The 22,217-nt window shown below is 38.7% G+C and overlaps 1 protein-coding gene across 1 annotated transcript in view; it reads right to left on the bottom strand.

The window, feature by feature from the left end:
- Positions 1 to 22,217, bottom strand: part of shmt2 (serine hydroxymethyltransferase 2 (mitochondrial)) — a 33,130-nt gene that overhangs the window by 9,029 nt on the left and 1,884 nt on the right. Inside the window, exons 2-6 of the mRNA XM_080891433.1 lie at positions 8,737 to 8,928; positions 6,360 to 6,436; positions 3,629 to 3,829; positions 3,317 to 3,398; positions 401 to 523 (exon numbers count right to left, since the gene is read on the bottom strand). Of these exons, the coding sequence (XP_080747559.1) occupies positions 401 to 523; positions 3,317 to 3,398; positions 3,629 to 3,829; positions 6,360 to 6,436; positions 8,737 to 8,928 (675 nt within the window). The remainder of the gene's footprint in view (positions 1 to 400; positions 524 to 3,316; positions 3,399 to 3,628; positions 3,830 to 6,359; positions 6,437 to 8,736; positions 8,929 to 22,217) is intronic.

A 22,217-nucleotide genomic window follows, 5' to 3' on the forward strand; every position in this document is an offset into this window, starting at 1 on the left:
AATCAGCGGGTGGGTATAACAAAACAGATAAAGGGGCCTCTTGTGCACCGTCAAAGAGAACAGTGAAGTGTGTGGTTAAAAGTTGCTACTGAGTACTTGTGACTCAGTGTGAGTTGAGTAGTCAACAGAAGAAGAAAGCAGCTGTGTGTAAAGTGTGTAATGACCCTGAAATTAGTGTGTTTGGAAAATGTTGAAGCTTCAAAGTGAATGCTCTTTATTTAGAGCAGACGAGTCTCCATTTCTGTCGGACGAAATTAGCAAAGACACGGTTTGAAGTAATGCTGGCGAGATGTGACCTGTCGGTATGGGAAGCTGGTGTGCTTGGCATTACAATGCAAAGAACGGAAAAAGACGGGGTGAACATGGGGTGAGCTGTGAATGCAGAGAGTTCTCCGTGCACCTTCTTGATGCGGGCATAGTCAATGAGCCGGGCATAGGCACTGGTGCCAGCGATGATGAGCTTGGGCCGGAACAGCTTGGCCGTCATCTCCATCTGGTCGTAGTCTATAAGTCCTGTTGCAATCTGCAGAAAGGGAGACAGATTGAGGAAACAGAGAAGATAAAGGAAGAGTGTGAAAGAATAAAGAGAAAGTGGAAGAAGAATGTGAGAATATTAGAGGGAATGTAAGGGTCAGGAGAAAAAAGGAATATGTAAAGATCAAAAAACTGTCAGATATCTGAGTATCAAGAGCAAACATATCTACACGGAAGAGAGATTTTTTCCATTTGAAGCTCATTCGAAGCAGCTGTATTTGAAGTACTTTGGCTACCTTAAAAGGGGAAGGAATTTATCTAAAGGAGGCATTTATACCTATCATATCATGGAAGAAGATGGAGCAATTGCAGTAATGCACCCCTACTTATCCTAATTTAACCATTCAGGGACCTGCTATGCTGGTGCAATGAACCTGAACAGATTCAGGTTGGTTTCGAGACTCTCTCTGCCCCCTTTTATTAAAATGAACAATGTAAGAAACACATTAGACAATCCATTTTTTCCAGTAAATGCAATTTGAAGTCACATGAAATGGAGCCAGGCTCACCCTGTCCAGTGACCGATATGTCTGATGCCTCATAGTGAAGTTTTGCCCCTCTAGTCCACCTTTAAGCGTCAGAAAAGAGAAGCAGTGAAAGACACCAGAATGCAGCCGAAAAACAAAGTGAGGGACAAAAACAATGGTGAATAAGGCAGACAGAGACACGAAAAAGAAGAGAGAAAAGGAGGAAGGAAAGCTTTATTTAGACAGCCTGATAATCTCCCATCTCCAGAGCACATCTATGGATGCCCCCTCACTCCATCAACCTGTTCATTGTGAAGACAGAGCCAGTAGTGCTGGCCAGCTTGTCGATTTCCCATTATCTTTCTCACAGAGGGGTCCTGCTTGCCCATACATCAGCAGGTCTGGACACACAGACTCTCATGACCATCCATCAGCTGCTACCAATACTGCAACTATGACCCCAGAAATAAAATATTCTACACTAAATATAGTCGAGTGATCAAAACTTTATGTTAATTTTAAAAAATCACTTGTTAAATCTGATGCAACCTAACTTAACAGATGCTGGTGCAGGTGGAAAATACTTTGAATGTGTTACAAGTATAGCAGTAAGACTACATGGTCGCCGTATATTGACTATAAACTTGCGAACTGCCCTGTGTCAGCAAACAGCTGCCAGCAAGTGTCTGTTGCGTTTAAGTTTTGTGAAGTTAGACACTAAATCCCTAGCCACACTGCCTCATGTCTTCCCTCTGGGGCAGGGAAACAAACAGGATTTTCTAAAAGGCTATTATTGTCTTTACATTTCTTGCTGTTGTTTTGTGTTTCTTTCAATGAATAAGTTAATGATTTTAAACAAAAAGAGTAACACTGTAAAAAGATTCAAATATAGTTTAGTTATCCCAGGTGTTCACATTTGATGAACACAAGCTGACCAACACTGTCAGCATAACTGCCAATATTATGACAGCAATCTAAGACATGGCTTATTGCTCAGTATACATTTACTGTAATGTGGCAGTAGTCATTATTACATTATTATTTTTAAGTTTAAATTCTATTATAAGAAGAACTAGCAAAAAAGCTGCGTGTGTCGGCCTTGTGCAATGTGTTTACATCTAACTCTAACATACTGAAAGCTTGACTGTCTTAACATTTGCTGGCTTATTGGCTTTTGGAAGACTTCTCACACTGACATTCGTAAGACATCAAAAATACATCAGTATATCTCCCAGTTTTCATACTCTACCTCCAAAAAGCGAATCGTACTACACTGGTATAAATAGTAGGGCTGTGCGATATGATCAAAATGTCATATCCCGATATGACATTTCTTATCCCAATAACAATATATATCACAAAATAGTGCATTTTCTGTAAATTCTGTGAATCTCGGGGAACTCGACTTGTGTGAAGCGTTTTCAGCTGGGCGTCGTGTACCTGGAGTCGAGTGTTTTGACTGATGCATTAAACTATACATTTTTAGACATAACTTGTACTGGCTGTCATTTTCTTTGTATTTATTACACGGTGTGCTGTGGGGAAAAGCCTGTTCTAATGTTTGAGTCTAAGGTGTATTTTGAACACCTGATGGCTCTTTTTTGCTTCTCATCCGTTAACTCTCTCCATACTCGTTCACGTGATTCTTGCGTAGGTGGTTGAAGAGGTTTGCCTGCTCTGTGTTTTCTGGTCCGTGTCAGACTTTTCATAACCAAACCCTGTCCATGCTACAGAGGTAGCCCCTCGTTTAGGAATAAGGTCCTCGATTTGTTTTGACTGGTCCTTCTGTTTGGAGCTACCTGGTTCTGCCTCATCTTCACTGGCCATGTTGGCATTCTCTGTGCCCGCATCCACGTGGTGACTGTAAGCACCATTTATAGTTACCTTATGTTTTTATTTCAGGTAATTTGTTTGACGCATATTCTGAAATCTGATGTTTGAGAATAATGTATATCATTTCAGTGTATTTTGAAAAGTTGAGCTTTATTGTGAAAGGTTTATGTAGAAAATAAACAAGCAGACGGCGGAACCACACAATGATTTTACCGTTGCTAATGAAAGTACGTGTAAAAACAGTCGCTTGTCCGTCCATAGTGTGGTTATTTTAAATCGCCACTACAGTGACCATCAAAACGATGAAAAAATATTGCCGTAAACAGCTTATTTTGCGACACCACAAAACAAACGATAGCATAATATGAAACGATGTTTTCATATCCGATATGTATATTCATATCATCCCATATGTATCATCCTATCAAACAGCCCTAATCAACAGGTGTCAGTAGATATTAGTAGAAGGTTTTTCTACTTACATTTAGCTTGTAAGGCATTGTCTCAAAGTAGATTGAGGTTGCAGAGATTCTTTTCACATCAGACATGTAGCCGTGAGACAGACTGGAGTGAGAAAAAACAATATATACATAAAGAATAAAACATGGAAGTTCAAAGACTCTGTTTGTAAACCTTTTCACAAAATTTTATTCAATATGAATATCAGATTTGTAGGAAACTAAAACAGGGCAGTAACACACTACAGTTGACCAACAACTTGGGTGGCTTTAAAAGTGTGTGGATGAAGAAAAAACAGGACCAACAATGAAAATAAAGCAACAGTGAATACTAACTGTCCACCATCAGATACGTCCAGGCCCATGATACGATCGTGGGGATTGAGTACAGCGGTGAAAGTGGCAAAGTTGGCAGGAGAGCCAGAGTACAGTTCGACGTTGACGCCCCACAGAGCTGGATCCAGGTCAAAGGCCTCCAGAGCTCGCTTCTGACAGAGCAGCTCAATTTGGTCAACCACTCCTCCTCCACCATGAGACCTGTAATGGAAAATTTGTTTCAATTCATCTAATGTCCGTGTACTATTGGTATGTCATTGTGACTTCCTGGTACAAAGACGAGTGCTTGAGGATGGGAAAAGAACTAAGTGCAAGCTGAGTTCACATGCATGACATGCGATGTTCCCTCTAAGCTGCGCACGTGCGCAATTGCGCACTGCTGACACGGTCTCTGTGCACAGAAAATCTTCGTTGCGCACAAAAAAAATCTAACCTGAATTGAAATTAAAATTAAAATTTCAACAATTCTGTTTTGCAGTGTTAGTCAGTGAGTGACTGGCTGCTCCTGTATGGGATTAGAACGATGCCACCTTATCCCATAGTCCAGCCAATGATGCGATTCACATTCGTATATACGCAGCTAATCAACGTGGTTGACAGGCTATGACAGCGTCCTTATGTGCCGACACCGGTGTTTTACCTGGCAAAGCGGCGTGGCTGATGTGGAGTGAAGCCACGTTAATGACAACGTGTACAACCATTGGAGATGTGAGCAGGACAGACGGAACAATTGATGGAAAAAGTGTGGACTTTATACCAGTTTTTAAATTGTGTTGATCGGCCACGTAAAACCAGAGTTATGATAAAAATATATGAAATGCTTGGTTTTCTTCCTGAATACTATTGTTGTTTATATTTACTGCGGGAAGAAACGTTCTATAAGAAAAAACGCTCTGCCTGTGAGCAAAAACAAAACCAAAAACACCCCCACCCTTTCCTATTGGTCGAAAAAAGTACAGCCTGTAGGCTGATGTTCTCCTTTATCTCATAGTGGAAAGAAATAATTTTTGGAGTGGCACTCCAAAAATATTTGTATTGCATTAAATTTGATGCAGAACAGCTGATTGTTCTGTAAATAGTTTGAAATGTTTATTAAAAAAAAACGCCTTGGCTGCATTTAAAAAAAATAGCTGCAAAAAACTTTGTTTGCCAAACTGAGATACTTTTTTTAAAAAGTAACTATATAATTAATTGTCCAACATTGGTCATTATATACTGTATTTTGCAGTCAGAGAGTTACAGGACTCTCTCCCAGACCACAGACTCATAATACAAGTCAGAGCTTTATAAAAAAAAAGAAAAAAGAAGAAAGATATGTTTTCAAAATTGGAATTCAAGTTATTTTTACTCCCAATAGTGTTAACAAACTACACAGGTCAATGACTACATTTTTGTTTTACATTTTCATTGTAAGTGGGCTAAAGCAGTTAATTAAAAGTAGTCTAACATAAATATAAATGCTGTAATTTGATTATCTTAATAAACCATGTAACTTGGATGGATTCAATGCTGGTGGGACCACAGTGCACACGTCTGATGTCGCTCACAGTGGTCCAAGGGACCGCTCAGGGAGTTTGTGTGTTCGCTCAGACACATGGAAAATTAGAGGGAACATTGATGACATGCTTTATCTGTATTCACTATGTCGTTGGTCCCTTAAACCAGGGATAGTTCATTTCTGGCCAGCAGAACAATGCCGTGAACACAACGGACAAGCCAGTGTGGTGAACTGCTGTTAACTGCATTCCATGCAAATACAAAATGAAATTATCATTCATCAGATTAGCTATACCAGTCTGTTCAGTCCATTAAATCTATTTTTGTTATAGCCAGCCCCTGATGGGAACTGCCTATATAGCCAACAGCAATCACCAGCTACTTGCCATCTATTTGTCTGTTGCTAGGGATTGAGCAGGTAGGACATATTGGTAAAAACCAACACTATGACAGGTATACATTATGGACACAAATGTTCTCCATAGTCTAGAGTCATCAGTACAAGCAAACCCTCTAAGTAAAGCACTAATTTTGCATTGTCATTTGGTACATCGCTGTAAAACTGTTTAGACTACGGCCCCTTTAACATATTTTCACACATTTTCCACAAACAGTAAATTTAGTCAAGAAAGATCTACACCAACCTAGACCCAAAACTTCCACAGCAGATGTGAGGCATCTCTGGTGAAAATCAAACCTTTTCAGTGGAATTACAGATGAAGGTGCAACAGATGGCTACTTTACAAACCACTCATTCAATGAGATCATCCTTTTGTTACATTACATTAAAAGTGGGAGAAAAAAACAACAGATGAGTGGGATGTCGGGAGGGAAAAAAACAAAAATTAAAAACACAGTCAGTGGGAGAGAGATTTGTGGTAGGATTGTATTCCAGGAATCAAAGGCATCAAATGAGATGAATTTCAAAACATGTCATCTTTCTGGTTGCTGCTGATAAATGCGACTTATCTGAAGGAAATAACAGAACTAAACTGAAAATAGAAAACATGCAACTATCAGCCCGGCACTAAATTCTTCAAATATAACCCCTCAGGAATTTTCTTTGGAAAGGCAGAGGCTGTGGATTATGTACCTGGTAAGAAATTACTATCATGGGTAAACAAGACTACACAGTATAGATCGGTGTGTGTTTGTGCACGTCTGTAACAAATATCCTCAAGCACATAATATTAATAGTGAAAACAAACAGAGGTGTGGCTGAATAAAAACTTACTTTATGACAGGGTTGCGTGAATATTTGTTGGTAAGACAGGAGCCGAGAACTTCCTGAGCTGCTCGGCTGCAGAAATTCTGCAATGAGAACACACAGGCGGACACACACAGATCAATGGCACGAGTAGACAGAAGGGACAAGGACAGCAAATTAAAGTCTGTTAAGTGATAGTGAGAAATCCCCCTCCGGCAAGAGGCAATCATTACAGTATTGAACCTCTGGACTTCCATAGACTAACACTCTGCACTTTCCAATGATTATCCCCTTGCAGCTGGAGGATACAAGATAATGCAATAAATGTTTCTACACATGCTGAATTACATCAGGATCGTTGAGACGCACTGAGAAACAAATTTTAGTCATTATTGTTAGAGGAAAAAAAGCATACTGTTTCCTTTGTATCTTTTCAGTTTGCTCAAGATGAAATTTATTGGCTGGACTCATTGACTGATGATGTTAGTAGATGCATTCCTTTGCCTTTTTTTAAATCTGCAATTACTGCAATACAGTAGAGCTTGACCAAAATCTTAAAATCTGAGTGATGCAGCCCCGACTGTGTAACATGTCTCTCTTGTATATCGTCACACTGGTCAGTAACAGCATCTGACATAAAATGAACACAGACAAATAAAGTCTGAATGCTGCCTCTCTGAATGGGGTGGTGGTCGTGGTGTGTTGTTATGCAAATGCTTCACCTGTGAGCCAAGAGGAGATCAAGGCAGATAACAGCTCCAGTAACAGCTTTCTACTGCATCCGTCTGTCATGCCAACTACTGTGCATATATTAGAAAGGAAACGCATTTGCTTCTTAGTGTCACAGTGTGTGTGTGTGTGTGTGTGTGCAAAACTGTACGTCTTCTCATCGGAGGAATGTCTGTCTGAGCTGTACTGTGATGTGACTTGCAGAGTGAGCTGGGGAGGAGGCAGAATGAAGACATCAGCTTTATCTCACACTAGAGTGGTCAGGCTTTGTGTTGAGAGGGGGCTGACATACTCCACTGAACTGTGGCGAAGAAGGAACAGGAGGAGAGAGAAGGAACAGCAGAAGATAAAACCTTGTCTGCTCTTCTGAATAGTAAAATTTTTCATTTCACACCATCCAGCCTTGGAATGAAAACAAAGAGCTGCCCAAATCTTTCTGATAACTGAGCTAGTCTCGCTCACAACAAGCAGAGTTTCTTGTAAGTGTTTTTACTATTAAAGAAGTTGAGTTTGAATGACTTCCAGCCTACTGTGTACAGTTCCTCAGTGAGTGAATAATGAATTAACAGGAAGCTTGATATGAATTTATTCCTGTCAGAGATCATGACATCAGTTTATGAGCTGTATGTGTGAGACAAAAGTTCAGTTTTAGAAGCCTCAAAGGCCAATGGAAATATTTAAAACAGGACATTTGGAGGTATACAACATTAATGCAGACAGCAAGAGGATTCAAGAATAAATAACTTGGCAGAGTGTGAATTTCAAATGCTATACCCACGATCATGTGTTGGATTTGGTGTGCACATCTATCACAAGACCTCAAAGGCTTTTCCCTCACTTTTCCAGCCAGCAGTAACATGTAGAATAACTATAATAAATATCCCAAAGTCGGCGCATTCATTCATTAATGAGAGGGGATTAGTTATTCTCAGACAGTTGCACTGCTAACATGTCAGGGAGAGGCTATCAGCTCTCTGAGACACCGAATAACTGCTTACATTGACCATCTTTGCTTAAAAAAAGAAAGACAATTGAATCAATACAAAAAAGTGGAACGAGTGTCTGACTGACTAAACCCTTTTAAAAATACGTTTTTTTTAAACAAGTGAGTCTGTCACCTTACAACTCCGTGACAACAGTTTTAAAGGACTGTGAAAAATTCAAGCGCATATTCTCAACTGAGTGTTTTAAGGTGGTAATCATTAGTTATATATTTCAAATAACCATCCGCTTCAATCAAAATGACGAGAGGAAACAAAACCATTTATAGATTAACATAAAAGGTGTGCGCTGACGTATTCTGACTTTCAATGTAGGTTTCTATATAGATTTACTAGCAAGTTGCACCAGTTCAAACTGGGTTTTAGTATAAACAAAAATTCTTTCATATTTACAAAGAGATTACAGTGTGTAAGAGATGGGAACTCAGAGATTTTTGCAACTGACCCTGCTGCATTTACATTTCTGAGAGTTCCTTTCTCAGAGAACAAACTGATTTACTAATGTTTGCCACATGCAATTTACTGCCAGTTGCGCTGATGTTGAATGATATTTTTTCACACTTGATATTTAAACAAACTCATGTCTATGATTGGAAAACTAACTGCAACCACAAGCGAAATTTGGAGATTGCGCTCACATGCTATTTTGCGCCACTTAATCTGGCTCCTAGTACCTCAGATGCAATGAGCTCCAAACCACGGCACTGCCTGTCCTTCTCCTTCTGCAGCAGATTCCACATCTCGGGGTCATCCTGAGCCAGGCTCTCCTGACCCGTCCAAGGACGATCTTCATCCGCTGCACGGGTGGCAGCGTGAGACTGGTGGGCACGTGCACTGAGACAAACAGGGACTCGCTGGCACAGCGGCTGTGGGTGGAAGACGAGTTGGGAATATGAGGAAAGAAAATACAGAAAGGAAAAGGTTTGATTTAGAGTTTGTCAGCTTTACACAGATATCGCAGTTACAGTAGAAATGTTTTCTAAAACTGTGTCATTGCACCAAACTGGGTCATGAGTTGCCAGAGTGTGAGATTGTGTCCATCATCCTGCAGCTAACAGATGGTTGTATTGGATTTCCAGGTACAACTATTGTATATTTCCCACCTAATCATGTCGTTCTCTTTGTAGCCTGCTGAAAGCTTATCATCTCAAAGTTGAGAAATCAAATTAGTTTGACTTGGTAGCCACAGATCATGGTGCAGTTAAAGTCCCTGTCATCTCCTAAAGTTGCTGAATTTTCATGGACATTTGTCAGTTTTTGGTCACCATGTTGCTGCTAGCTGTCCTATTACAAAGAACATCAATTCTCTAGTCTTTATTTGATCATTTCATATATTTAAAGTGTGATTCTAATTTGTCCTGTACAAATTAGGAGACATTTGCCTCCTTTCAACTACTGCGCTTCCCTTACACTCTAATGCAGCCTGGTATAATTAGAAGCTGGCGTGTTTTCGTGATATCAATAATCAGCATGGTTGTTCAATTATGCCTCTATCAGCACTTCTATAAACTGGGACCGACTTTTACAGCCTCAGTGTACCAGAAGGAGGCATATAGAGAACAGATTCAGCACTTCCTGCTTATCTAATCTGGACTGGGGCTGGCGAGTTCTTCCTCTGCTGCAATGCTTGATCGTGTGAGAGTGCAGACTCCATACAATTTTCACTGGCTCTTTTCTAAAGTGAATCCTGATCCCACTTTTCTTTGTTAGTATGACACACCACCGACACGGTGCTTGGACCATCAGAAAACCTCTGAATACACACAAAAAAAGGTTTGTGTTCTATTTAAGTGGATTCCCATTATAACTCTCAATCAAAAAAGAAGCACTGTGTGGGAGAGCTGTAAGGTTAAATAAAATGTTGACAGGTTGATTGCACTCAAAACAAATTGGCTCATTCTCTTCATTTAATCAGCAATATGATGATGATGACTCTGTGCTGAGATCAATCGCCCCACTACAAACCTATAGTTATCATCTGTACAGGTGTGCTGGGGCGTGAGGGACAGCCTCCTTTTAATAGCGCCATTAAAAAGCAATTAACACAATACTTAGGACTCTTTAAGGACACCCATATGAAAAACGTGTAATTATGCTTATTCCATGCAGTGTGAATTAAGTTTGGCTTTTTACTCATTTGAAATGGCTTTATAATATTTACCAGTGTTGTTTTTCACAGGCTTTAAGATATATGTATATTCTCATTCTAAATAATCTCTACAACATAAAGAGGTCTAGCTATAGTATAATTCAATACACTCTTTAAAAAATAAAATAAAATACCCTAAAGATAGTTTATCACCTTCATTGTGGTTGTCTACTTCTTCCTCTGCTCCCCAGTGTGGCAAAAGAGACAACGGTGACACGCCAGGGGAGCCAACTGGCACACTAATGACTGATTTCTAATAGTCTCTACCCTGGCCTTCTGTCACCAGTAGCATTTATGATGGTGGAGATTTCCCTCCCCAGGATCCTGGAAAAGACAGGGCCTGGGAGACAGGTCGAGCTGCCTCTGAGGACACATTTCTCGCCAAAAAAAAATCACACGGGTCATTAAACCTTGACGGGAACTGTCCTTTGCTGTCTCTTTTTCGACTGTGGCACACCAACGCCAGGAAACGCAGTGGCAGAAAAAACCCAAACTGAGTGGCTACAAGGTTACTGAAGACTGAAAAACAGACAAGGCTGCCTCTCCTTTCTCCTCTTCACCTTCATCCTTTCCCCGCACTATCCTGTCACCCTACGCCGCTAAGCACTCTCAACCAAGTAACATTTGTGTGGCATTTTTGTTAGTTCCTCTTGTCATCGATGTGAATTTCACAGTGTCCAAATGGGAAAGCTCTGAGCTTAAACAGCCAAAAGACAGGTTACTCCCTGTTGTGTTTCTTTCTGTTTCCCTGCTTCATTTCTCAGCCTTGATCATTATGGGAGATTAATTAATAAACACAAAACAAACTGATCCAAGAGAAGCGAGAGCCAAGATACAAGCACCAAATATGTCACAGCGGGACTATTTTTAGGCGACAGATTACGCTGTCGTTTGAAGGTGAACTTGATGAAAACTCTGCTGTGAGAAAAGGGGCGGGATAGGCCGCGTCAACCTGGGTGCTGAGCACAAAATAATGACAGAGTCACAGATGCACTACATCTGCGTGACAATGATAAGGTAATTGTTGGCATTCTGCCTTCCCTGTCAAACATCTGTGCTCAAAGTACAATTGCGAAACAGAAGAAAAGGGAAGGAAGAAAATCATTTCATTAATCCTACTTCTGTATTGTTTTTGCCCGTTTCCTGAAGCAGCTCCTGAGGAGAGTCAATTTTACAGATGACTGCTGTCCATCAGCAGCTATACCAAACAACAATCAACCCAGAAAAACACACACTAACACACACACACACATGGGATTAGAGTGGTGAAAGTAGGTTGCAACGATTCGATTATAAAAAAAAAAATCCTCAACGCAAATTTTTTGCCCTGGGTTTTCCAACAAAAAACTGATAACACAACAGTAGCAGTGAAGATGACGCTGTTGTAGTTTAATGTAGAGTTTGTCCACACACACACACACACGTCGAAGAACAAAGAGGCGGAGCCGTACTGAGAAGCAGAACCCGATACTGTAATCACCATTAAAAGCATTTCTGTTAAAAACCCGGGGAGGAGTCCTGCATCAAACAACCTGTTTTACAGGATCCAGTATGTTGAAAAAAAGTTTTTGTAGCTGCTCCTATCCACCGCAGCAAAAAACTGCAAGACATTATTGACAATGTTGGTCACTAATAACCAGAGAAGTCTGGGACCAACAGACTTAAAAACTCCTTTGTCCCACACGCCATTAAACTCTTTAACTCCTCGCTGGAGGGGAGGCAGAGGGGAAACAGGAGGACAAAGGGGGCGGGGACAACTAAGCAGTAGTTTTTGCACAAACCAAACACTAAATAAGAACTGATCACTGTGCGCACGATCTGATATCCTTGTGTTGGTGTTGGAATAACTATCTATCTATCTATCCATCCCATTTTTCTATTGCAGTGATATACTCAGCGAACAGGGGTGAGTTTAAAGGAGGGCATGGGATGTACTAGATCATATTTATTTCAAAGCTTTAGTAACATTACTTTGCTTTTATATTGATTAAATTATATTAATATTTAAAAATATAAAAATAAAACCTTTTTTCAACCCGCAGGCCAGTAAAAATATACATAAGCTAGCAGAAGTCACTGACCCAGTGCTGTTTGACGCTGAATAATTATAAACATGAATTATTAAAATCTACACCATCAGAATGTCTGCTTTCCGCAGCAGGAAACGTTGCATCGAAGCATAGTGCAAACCTCAGACAATGCTGATTTCCTCACTTCATTCCAGCTACAGCTTGTTCCTCTAAAGGCTTAACACCACACCTTCTCCTTTATTCATTACAACATTTAATAACTCAGACACACCAGACTGCCTAAAACTAAATCTGAGCCCTGGCTGAACGACATGACCCAAGCTGTCAGGCGCGACTGCCGTCGAGCTGAGCGCAAGTGGAAAAAGGACAAACTACAAGTGTCATTCCAGATGCTGAAGGACTGTTGGCGTCAATATCAAAGAACTGTAAAAGATGCCAAAAGAAAACACTTATCTGACATTATTTTGTCAAACTGTCACAACCCGCGTGTTTTATTTAAAACTATTAACTCTGTTCTTAATGCACCATATACTGACTGTATCGAGCCCTCATCAGAAGCCTGTGAAAATTTTTTACACTTTTTTATTGAGAAGGTCTCCTCCACAAGGGCTCAAATCTCTCCTTGTGCTCATGACCTCTCAGTCTCTGTTTCCTGCTCTGCTGTCTTTGACAGGTTTGAGCCTGTGACTCTATCCTTTTTAAAGGAGACTGTTGGTCATCTTAAGCCTACAGGGTCTCCATATGATGCTGTCCCTCCTCGACTTTTAAAAGAGGTGTTACCTACAGTTGGTCCTTTGGTTCTTGAACTGGTAAACCATAGTCTGATGTCAGGTGTTGTCCCTAAAGATTTTAAACATGCAGTAGTCAAACCCCTGATTAAAAAACCTTGCAAATTAGCTGGCCTATCTCCAAACTACCTTTTCTTTCCAAAATTCTTGAAAAGGTAGTTTACAGCCAAATAATGACCTTCCTGGAAAAGCAAAATGTGTTAGAGGTTTTCCAATCTGGTTTTAAACCCTTTCATAGCACTGAATCAGCCCTTTTAAAAGTTTTTAATGACATATTTTTAGCGACTGATGCTGGGGACTGTGTTGTTCTTGTGCTTTTAGATTTGACAGCTGTGTTTGATACCGTGGATTATGCCATTTTATTCTCTCATTTGGAGCACTGGGTGGGCATTAGGGGCACAGCACTGGAGTGGTTCAGGTCCTACTTGGCGGGGCGAACTTTTTGTGTCAGCCTCGGTGACTATGTGTCGTCCTCCGCTCCCCTCTTGTGTGGTGTCCCACAGGGCTCAGTTCTAGGCCCCCTCCTCTTCTCTTTATATCTGCTTCCTCTTGGTTCTGTACTGAGAAAGCACGGCATTGCTTTCCACTTTTATGCTGATGACTGTCAGATCTATGTCCCTCTAAAGAAAAAAGACAGATACCTTACACAGCCATTACTTCAGTGTCTCGATGACATTAAGGCTTGGATGTCTAAAATTCAATGATAAAAAGGTGATGGTTTTTGGTAGCCCCACTGAGACCCCCAATGTGTATGTAGATTCCCTGGCCCAGTATGTTAAGCCAACTGTCACAAACCTGGGGGTCAAAGTGGACTGTGATCTGAAGTTTAACAATCAAATTAAGGCAGTGGTAAAATCTAGCTTCTTTCAGCTGGCAAAAATAAAGCCAATTCTTTCACGGCAGCACTTTGAGACAGTGATCCACACCTTTGTTAGCACTCGGCTGGATTACTGTAATGCACTTTATATTGGGGTCAGTGCATCATATATTAGTCATCTACAGAGGGTGCAAAATGCCGCAGCTCGTCTTTTAACTGGCACTCGAAAGTTTGAGCACATTTCCCCTGTTTTAGCTTCACTTCACTGGCTGCCCATTTCTTTTAGGATTCATTTTTAAATTCTTTTATTTACTTTTAAAGCTCTCCATGGCCTAGCTCCATCTTATCTCCATGAGCTGCTACAGCCTTATACACCCACCCGCTCTCTCAGGTCAGCTGATCAGCTGCTCCTGAAGATACCCAGGACTGGGCGTAAACTTAGAGGAGATCGTGCTTTTGCTGGAGCAGCTCCAAAACTGTGGAACGAGCTTCCTTTAGAGATTAGACAGGCCACTTCTTTATTGTGTGGATGCCTTAATAGGCATCCACACTATTGAGATCCTGTTTCTCTTTCTTCTTTATTATTATTCCGGGTGTTTCCGTACACTTTTTGCCGTGGATCTACTTCCACAATTTTTGTGCTATTTTCACCGTTCAAACTCTAAACTGTTCTGCTCTTTCTGCTAATGCCGGCTATGACTTTTGGTGTTTATTACTATTATACTTTTTAAAATATTACACTTTTTTCCTTTAATTTGTCCCATTGAAATGAATGGGAAACTTCCACAATTCTGCTAAAACTTTCTTGTCTTTGAAACTTAACTACTGCCTCATACTTTCACCTAGAAACTTCATTCAAACTTTAAAATGTTCTCAAATGATTTGGCTATTCCTGTATGATTCAGCTTTTTCAGATCTTCTACCGTTTTAATCTTATCCCTCTTTGAGTTTTCAGTTGCAAAATTGTGATTTTTCAGAAAATACATGCGTTGCTATGGTTGCTATGCAATTAACTCAGAGGGGACAGTGAAACTGTTTGAATTTTCTCTTCATGTCCAAACAACTTCTTGCTACTCGCTCAATTTCCACTCAAGCCCCACAAATTATACACCAAAACGTAGGTATTTTTGCTGGCTTTCAGAAAATGTCACTATCATTGTTGTGGGACTCATAGATATTTTGCAAATCTCCTCAGAGTAACACAAAGTCAGAAAACTCTCCATATAAACTCAATGGAGAGTTTGTTCAAAATCACCGCTGGATTTCTCTAATGAGAGGCATTTTCAAATTGTCATATCTCCTTAACGAAGCGAAGTTAAGACATGAGGCTTGTCCCCGTATATGTTCAGACACTCCTGACGCTCACAATTCAAGAATTTCTTTCTCACCTATTACCGTTCTGAAATGAGTTGGACTTGTTTGAGGGTAGGAAATTTGTCCCTCGCTCAGATTTCATCAGATTTCAATCTCTGGAAATGAACCACTTTTTTCTCTCGTCATATCTTTTTGATGGATTTCCACAGAGCCCTGAAAATTTCCATGACTGTTCACCAAAGCCTGCTGTTTCTTACGGTGAAAGAATGATTTTGATGCTCCATATAGATTTAGAGTTACCAAAGGTTGTTTGAGCGCAAGTCAAGGCAGTTTTTGCTTCGCCTCTACTCAGTTACAGTGTATTACAAGTCATATATCTTTAAGAATTTATGTTTTATCTCTGAATTATGAAGACCTGAAGATTCCCCCATCTCTTCTGAATAAAACGATGCCTGAATGACCGTTCTAGCCTCTACGGTTAGGAAATTATGGCCATTTGTTCGAGGGGAATCCTGAATGTCAGAAATACACTGAAGAAAACTCACACCTCTCTCTGTGTCTGTGTGTGTAAGGGCTGACTACAGCAGGTGCAGCTAATTTAACTGACCTACATATACCAAGCCAAGACTCTCCACAGCTCCTGTTCCCTTTACTGTCTGTGTATGTGTGTCTGTGTATCAATATTTCTCCTATGTTTAGGTATTACTCCTCAATCATAGTATTTCTGCTAAAGCAAAGTACTTCTACTACATCTAAGTACTTTTGCCAAATCATAGTATTTCTGCTAAATCATAGTATTTCTGCCAATTCATAGTATTTTTGCAAAATCATGGTATTTGTGCAAAATCATGGTTTTGGGGCCAAATATTTCTGTTATTTTATAATATATGTGCTGAATATATTATATGTGCCAAATCATAGTATTTATCCCAAATTATAGTATTTATGCCAAATTACAGTATTTCTGCTAAAACGCAGAAATAGTACCTTTTAGCAGGAATTTCTACCAAAAGATAGTACTTCTGCTAAATCAGAGTATTTCTGCTAAACCAGAGTATTCCTGCCAAATCATAGTATTTGTACTGAAACATGGTACTTCTGCCCAATCATAGTATTTATACCCAATCATAGTATTTCTGCTAAATCATAGCATTTGTGCCAAATCATGGTATTTGTGCAAAAACATAGTATGTCTGCAAAACCATAGTATATCTCTTATGTTATAGTATTACTACTAAGGCATAGTATTTCTGCCAAATCATAGTATGTGTGCCAAATCGCAGTATTTATACCAAATCACAGTATTTGTGGTAAAACATAGTATTTCTGCCATATTGTGGTATTTGTGCAAGAACATTTAACTGTTATGTTATAGTATTACTACTAAGTCATAGTATTTCTGCATTGTTATAGTATTTGTACTAAAACGTAGTATCTCTGCCAAGTCATAGAATTACTGCAATTTCATAGTTTTTTTTAGGAAATCTGTTATGTTATAGTATTACTACTAAGTCATAGTATTTCTGCCAAATCACAGTATTTGTGCCAAAGCATCGTATTTGTATGGAGTCATAGTATTTCTTCTAAATCATAGTATTTCAATCAAATCTCAGTAGTTGTTGTTAAAACGCAGTATTATTGCCAAATCATAGTATTTGTACCCAATCATAGTATTTCTGCTAAATCATAGCATTTGTGCCAAATCATGGTATTTGTGCAAAATCATAGTATGTCTGCAAAACCATAGTATATCTTTTATGTCATAGTATTACTACTAAGGCATAGTATTTCTGCCAAATCATAGTATTTGTACTAAATCATAGTACTTGTGCCAAATCATAGTATTTGTTGAACATCATAGTATTGGAACCAAAACATAGTATTTGTCCCAAAGCATCGTATTTGTATGGAGTAATAGTATTTCTTCTAAATCATAGTATTTCAATCAAATCTCAGTAGTTGTGTTAAAATGCAGTATTATTGCCAAATCATAGTATTTGTACCCAATCATAGTATTTTTGCCAAATCGTGGTATTTGTGCCCAATTAATAATTCTGTTATGTTATAGTATTACTACTAAGTCGTAGAATATCTGTTATGTTATAGTGTATCTGCGGAATATAGTATGTGTGCCAAATCGTAGTATTTACACCAAATCACAGTATTTTTGCTAAAACATAGTATTTCTGCCATATTGTGGTATTTGTGCAAGAACATTGAACTGTTATGTTATAGTATTACTACTAAGTCATAGTATTTCTGCGTTGTTATAGTATTTGTGCTAAAACGTAGTATCTCTGCCAAGTCATAGAATTAATGCAATTTCATAGTTTTTTTTTAGGAAATCTGTTATGTTATAGTATTACTACTAAGTCATAGTATTTCTGCCAAATCATAGTATTTGTACTAAATCATAGTACTTGTGCCAAATCATAGTATTTGTTGCACATCATAGTATTAGAACCAAAACATAGTATTTGTCCCAAAGTATCGTATTTGTATGGAGTAATAGTATTTCTTCTAAATCATAGTATTTCAATTAAATCTCAGTAGTTGTGTTAAAATGCAGTATTATTGCCAAATCATAGTATTTGTACCCAATCATAGTATTTTTGCCAAATCGTGGTATTTGTGCCCAAATAATAATTCTGTTATGTTATAGTATTACTACTAAGTTGTAGCATATCTGTTATGTTATAGTGTATCTGCGGAATATAGTATGTGTGCCAAATCATAGTATTTATACCAAATCACAGTATTTGTGCTAAAACATAGTATTTCTGCCATATTGTGGTATTTGTGCAAGAACATTGAACTGTTATGTTATAGTATTACTACTAAGTCATAGTATTTCTGCGTTGTTATAGTATTTGTGCTAAAACGTAGTATCTCTGCCAAGTCATAGAATTACTGCAATTTAATAGTTTTTTTTAGGAAATCTGTTATGTTATAGTATTACTACTCAGTCATAGTATTTCTGCCAAATCATAGTATTCGTGTGAATTTGTATACTGTAATATCACTGTATTATGTAGTGGCTAAGTAGGGGCTGTTTACTAAGTGCATCAGTGTAAATAGGTCATCTCTTGTGTTGGAGTGCCCTCTTGTGGCACCTTTTGGGTAGTGCCTTAGTAAACGGGAACCCTGTAAAAAGTGGCATCAGACTGATTTGTAGTGGAGGAATTTGTTACCAGTTTTCTTAATCTTTAATCTGTATGCATGTTGTAATGCATACCCTGTTCTTAATCATAGAAACCACACCATATCACCTCTCCACATCCTCCTACTGTATGCCATACCTCCCTGTACCATCCATCTGACCGCAATAAACTCCACCTGTGGTAATCTAATCCCTGGATGTCAGCCTCTCCTTCTGACCGAGGATAGTTATAGTATTTGAGCCAAATCATAGTATTTGTGCTAAAACATAGTATTTCTTCCAAATCATAGTATTTGTGCCAAAGTATAGTATTTCTTCCAAATCATAGTATAACTGCACAATAAAGGTTCTTGAGCCACATCAGTGTTTGTGCCAAATCTTAGTATTTCTTCTAAATCCTAGTAATTCTGCTCAATGATAGAATTTCTGCTATGCTTTAGTACTTTTTTCCTAGATTGTAGTACTTCTGCTAAGTCAAAGTATTTCATGTAAATCATAGTATTTCTACCAAGTCCCAATGTTTCTGCTAAATCATAAATAATGTTTTAGTACAAATTGTATGATTTGGTGGAACTTTCTGTGTTCCAGCACAAATGCTATGATTTGGCAGGAAAAAAATATTATTTAGTATAAATACTAAGTTTTAGCAGAAATGCTATGTTTAAACTTTAAAAAATTCTGCTATTTCTGCTGATGTGTGTTATGACTTTTGACCATTGAAATGAATGGAACACATTATCAATGTGGTCACTGATTTTGCATGATGGGCTGAGCTGTGCTTTACCTCAGTGAGATAAGCATCCGTTCTCAGACTGGGAGGCCTTGGTTCAAATCCAGCTTATGGCAACATTTCTTTCACTTAACAGTTAAACTTTTTTTAAACTCTTTTCAACACAAATTTCATTTTATTCACCCCTTTTCAGCAAAATTTTCAGTTTTTTTAACCCCTTTTCAGCACAAATCCAAATTTTATCAGCTCTTTTTCAGCAAAAACCTCTTTTCAGCAGAATTCTGCTCATTCAACTCTTTTCAGCAAAATTTTCAGTTTTTTCTGCTGTTTTCAGAAAAAAACTCTTTTCAGCAGAATTCTGCTCATTCACCTCTTTTCAGTAGAAATTCTGCTGATGGAACTCTTTTCAGCAGAATTTTCACCCCTTTTGTTTTGCCCAAATTCTGCTAGCACAATTGTCAATCTCTCCACCTTTTCTTTGTGAGAAAGTGTTTGGCTCAGTGAGCTAAATAGCTGCCCTTTGATCAGGAGGGCCAGGTTCGAATCCTGCTCAGGGCATCTTTTTTTTTTTTTTCTTCAACTTTTTCAGCTTTTTTCAGCAGATATCTTCAGCCGTTAAGGCATCCACACTGCATTTTCGCAGGAAATGCAAATTTTTCTAGTCTGTTTTTAAGTCACTCTTGAAAACCCACCTCTTTACCCTGGCCTTTGACACCACGTGAGATGTTGGTTTTTATTTTTATTTTAGTTGTTTTTAGGTGATTCGATGCTGTTTTATCTTGTTTTGGTTTTAACATAGGGCTGTTTTAATTGTATGTTTTCTGTTTTATTTATTTATTTTGCTGTTTTCCGTTATTCTATTGTTTTAACTTATTTTCTATACAGCACTTTGTTCCTGTGCTGGGTATTTTAAAGTGCTTTATAAATAAAATTGGATTGGATTGGACACACGCACAAGTCCCCCCCCAAAAAAAGAAAATAAATAAAAAAAATCTATGTACATATCTAGGAAATAAAGCACTGTCAGAACTCTTTGTTTTGCCTTTGACTAATGTAAGGAAGTCTTCCAAAAAGACAGGATAAGGTTATTTTATTTGACCTCTTAGTTCAGGTTGTATGTAAGCCTCATTTTAGGACATTTTAGGACATTACTGTACTTATGATAATTTAGTCATTTATGCATTTAGGAAATATTTTATTTAAAATATATAACTTCAGTGACAGTGTTTAGCTTTTTTAGGCCACATGCTGTATGCAGTTGAATTATCAAAATAAAATGGAAACCAATGAGCAGTTCATTCCCAAAAGAGCTGTCTTTTTTTTCCTTTTCTTAATATTTACTATAGCTCATCAACAAAACAGAAGTGTTTCTTATTCGATCATGTAATTAACTCAGAGAATAATCGATCCTCGATCACTAAACTAATCGATAGCTGCAGTCCTGGGTGAGCCCACAGAAGAACACAACAGATATTTAAGGTTGCAGAGAAGAAGTGTCAACAGCGCAGCAGCATCCGTCAGTTTGACACAGCGTTGCCTCTTCCTCTGTCACTGACTAATAGCAGGGCTGCCCATTACAAATTGCCCTGTGATACACTCTGGATGACACTAGACTGGAAATCTAGACTAAAATCTGGACGGGGTGAGGAGGCGTAAAGGGACAGAGGCACAGTCAAGACGACTACACTCCATTCGGATCAAAGGATTGTCAGGGTGACAATCAGAGACTTAAGCGATACTGGCAACAAAGGCAATCTTCAGGAGGCGTAGGCAGTGGAACGGCACATTTATACTGTAATCTTTGCACTGCACTTCTTAAAGATGGTTTCCTAGTGCTTCAGACACATGCTGTGGATGCTAACACTTTTGGGTTCAAGGCTGGCTCAAAGCCTTTCGTCCATGAAACCCCGCTCATAAACTCTATCAGGTCTACAGTGTGAAATATGTTTTTGTTCAAGTCATCCTAGCTTTTAAATCTTTTAAATCATTTTTTGGACAGCTAAAAGCTACTTTGGACCTTATCAATGCAGCTAATCCTGTCCAACAACATAATCCGATTAATGTAAATCTGTCAAAATGAAAAGCTATGCACTAGTTGTGATTCTACCGAAATTACAAGGAGAGAATGTCAACTTTAAAATGTTTTCTTCAGTTAATTCAAAATAAATACAAATAAATTAAAAAAAAGGTTGTATTGCAATTGTAGTAGACCTGACTAAACATATATGTTTAGTGAATGGGAGTCAGTGCGCCCAGGGCAGCTGTGGCTACAATGTAGCTGCCATCACCAGTGTGTGAATGTGTGTGTGAATGGGTGAAAGACTGAATGTAGTGTAAAGCGCTTTGGGGTCCTTAGGGACTAAGTAAAGCGCTATACAAATACAGGCCATTTACCATTTACAATCAACACAACATGCTGAAGTTCAAACTGAGCACCAGAACGAGGCAGAAAGGTGATTTAAATGACTTTGAGCTTGGCTTGGTTGTTGGTGCCAGATGGGCTCGTCTGAGTGTTTCAGAAACTGCTGATCCAATGGGATTTTCCCACACAAATGTCTCTAGAGTTTACAAAGAATGTTTTTTCTTAAAGTTTCTTTTGGTAAATTGATGTCAGTTTCTTGGTTACATCACTGATAGGATGACCTTCCTACTGGTCAAGTTGTTAAAGGCCTTCGGCCATATCAGTAAATCTGTAGGAGGCCACATCTCTTACTGACAACTAAAGATTTTCAAGTGTTCAGCAAAGCAAACCCAAAAAGTTTAGATGTTTGAGCTACGTTTAGTTCAACATGACCTCTAGCTCTCACAAAAACCATTGGTTATAAAAAAAGTTTGATGTACACGATTCACTCTACAGTCTGTGCGAACAGCAGCACTCTCCAATGTTTTCACAAACAATCTTATTATTGTCTCTACACCTCACGTCTCACTTTGCAAAAAACTGAACTGATGAAAATCAAATCTGAAAATAATGTTAATTATAAAATTCAAATTCCATATCTGTCACTCACAGGTTGCTCTTTCAAAGATGTGATCATTTAAATTTGGGAAAATGTTGTGTTTTTTTTAAAAAGCTCAATCTGGAGTGTGCCTGTCCTTATTATACCCAGAAACAAGGTTTGATGCCAATGTGCAAATCCGGGTAACATCCTCTTTTATGTCTGGGG

This window comes from Rhamphochromis sp. 'chilingali', assembly GCF_963969265.1.
Source record: "Rhamphochromis sp. 'chilingali' genome assembly, chromosome: 9".
NCBI lineage: Eukaryota > Metazoa > Chordata > Actinopteri > Cichliformes > Cichlidae > Rhamphochromis > Rhamphochromis sp. 'chilingali'.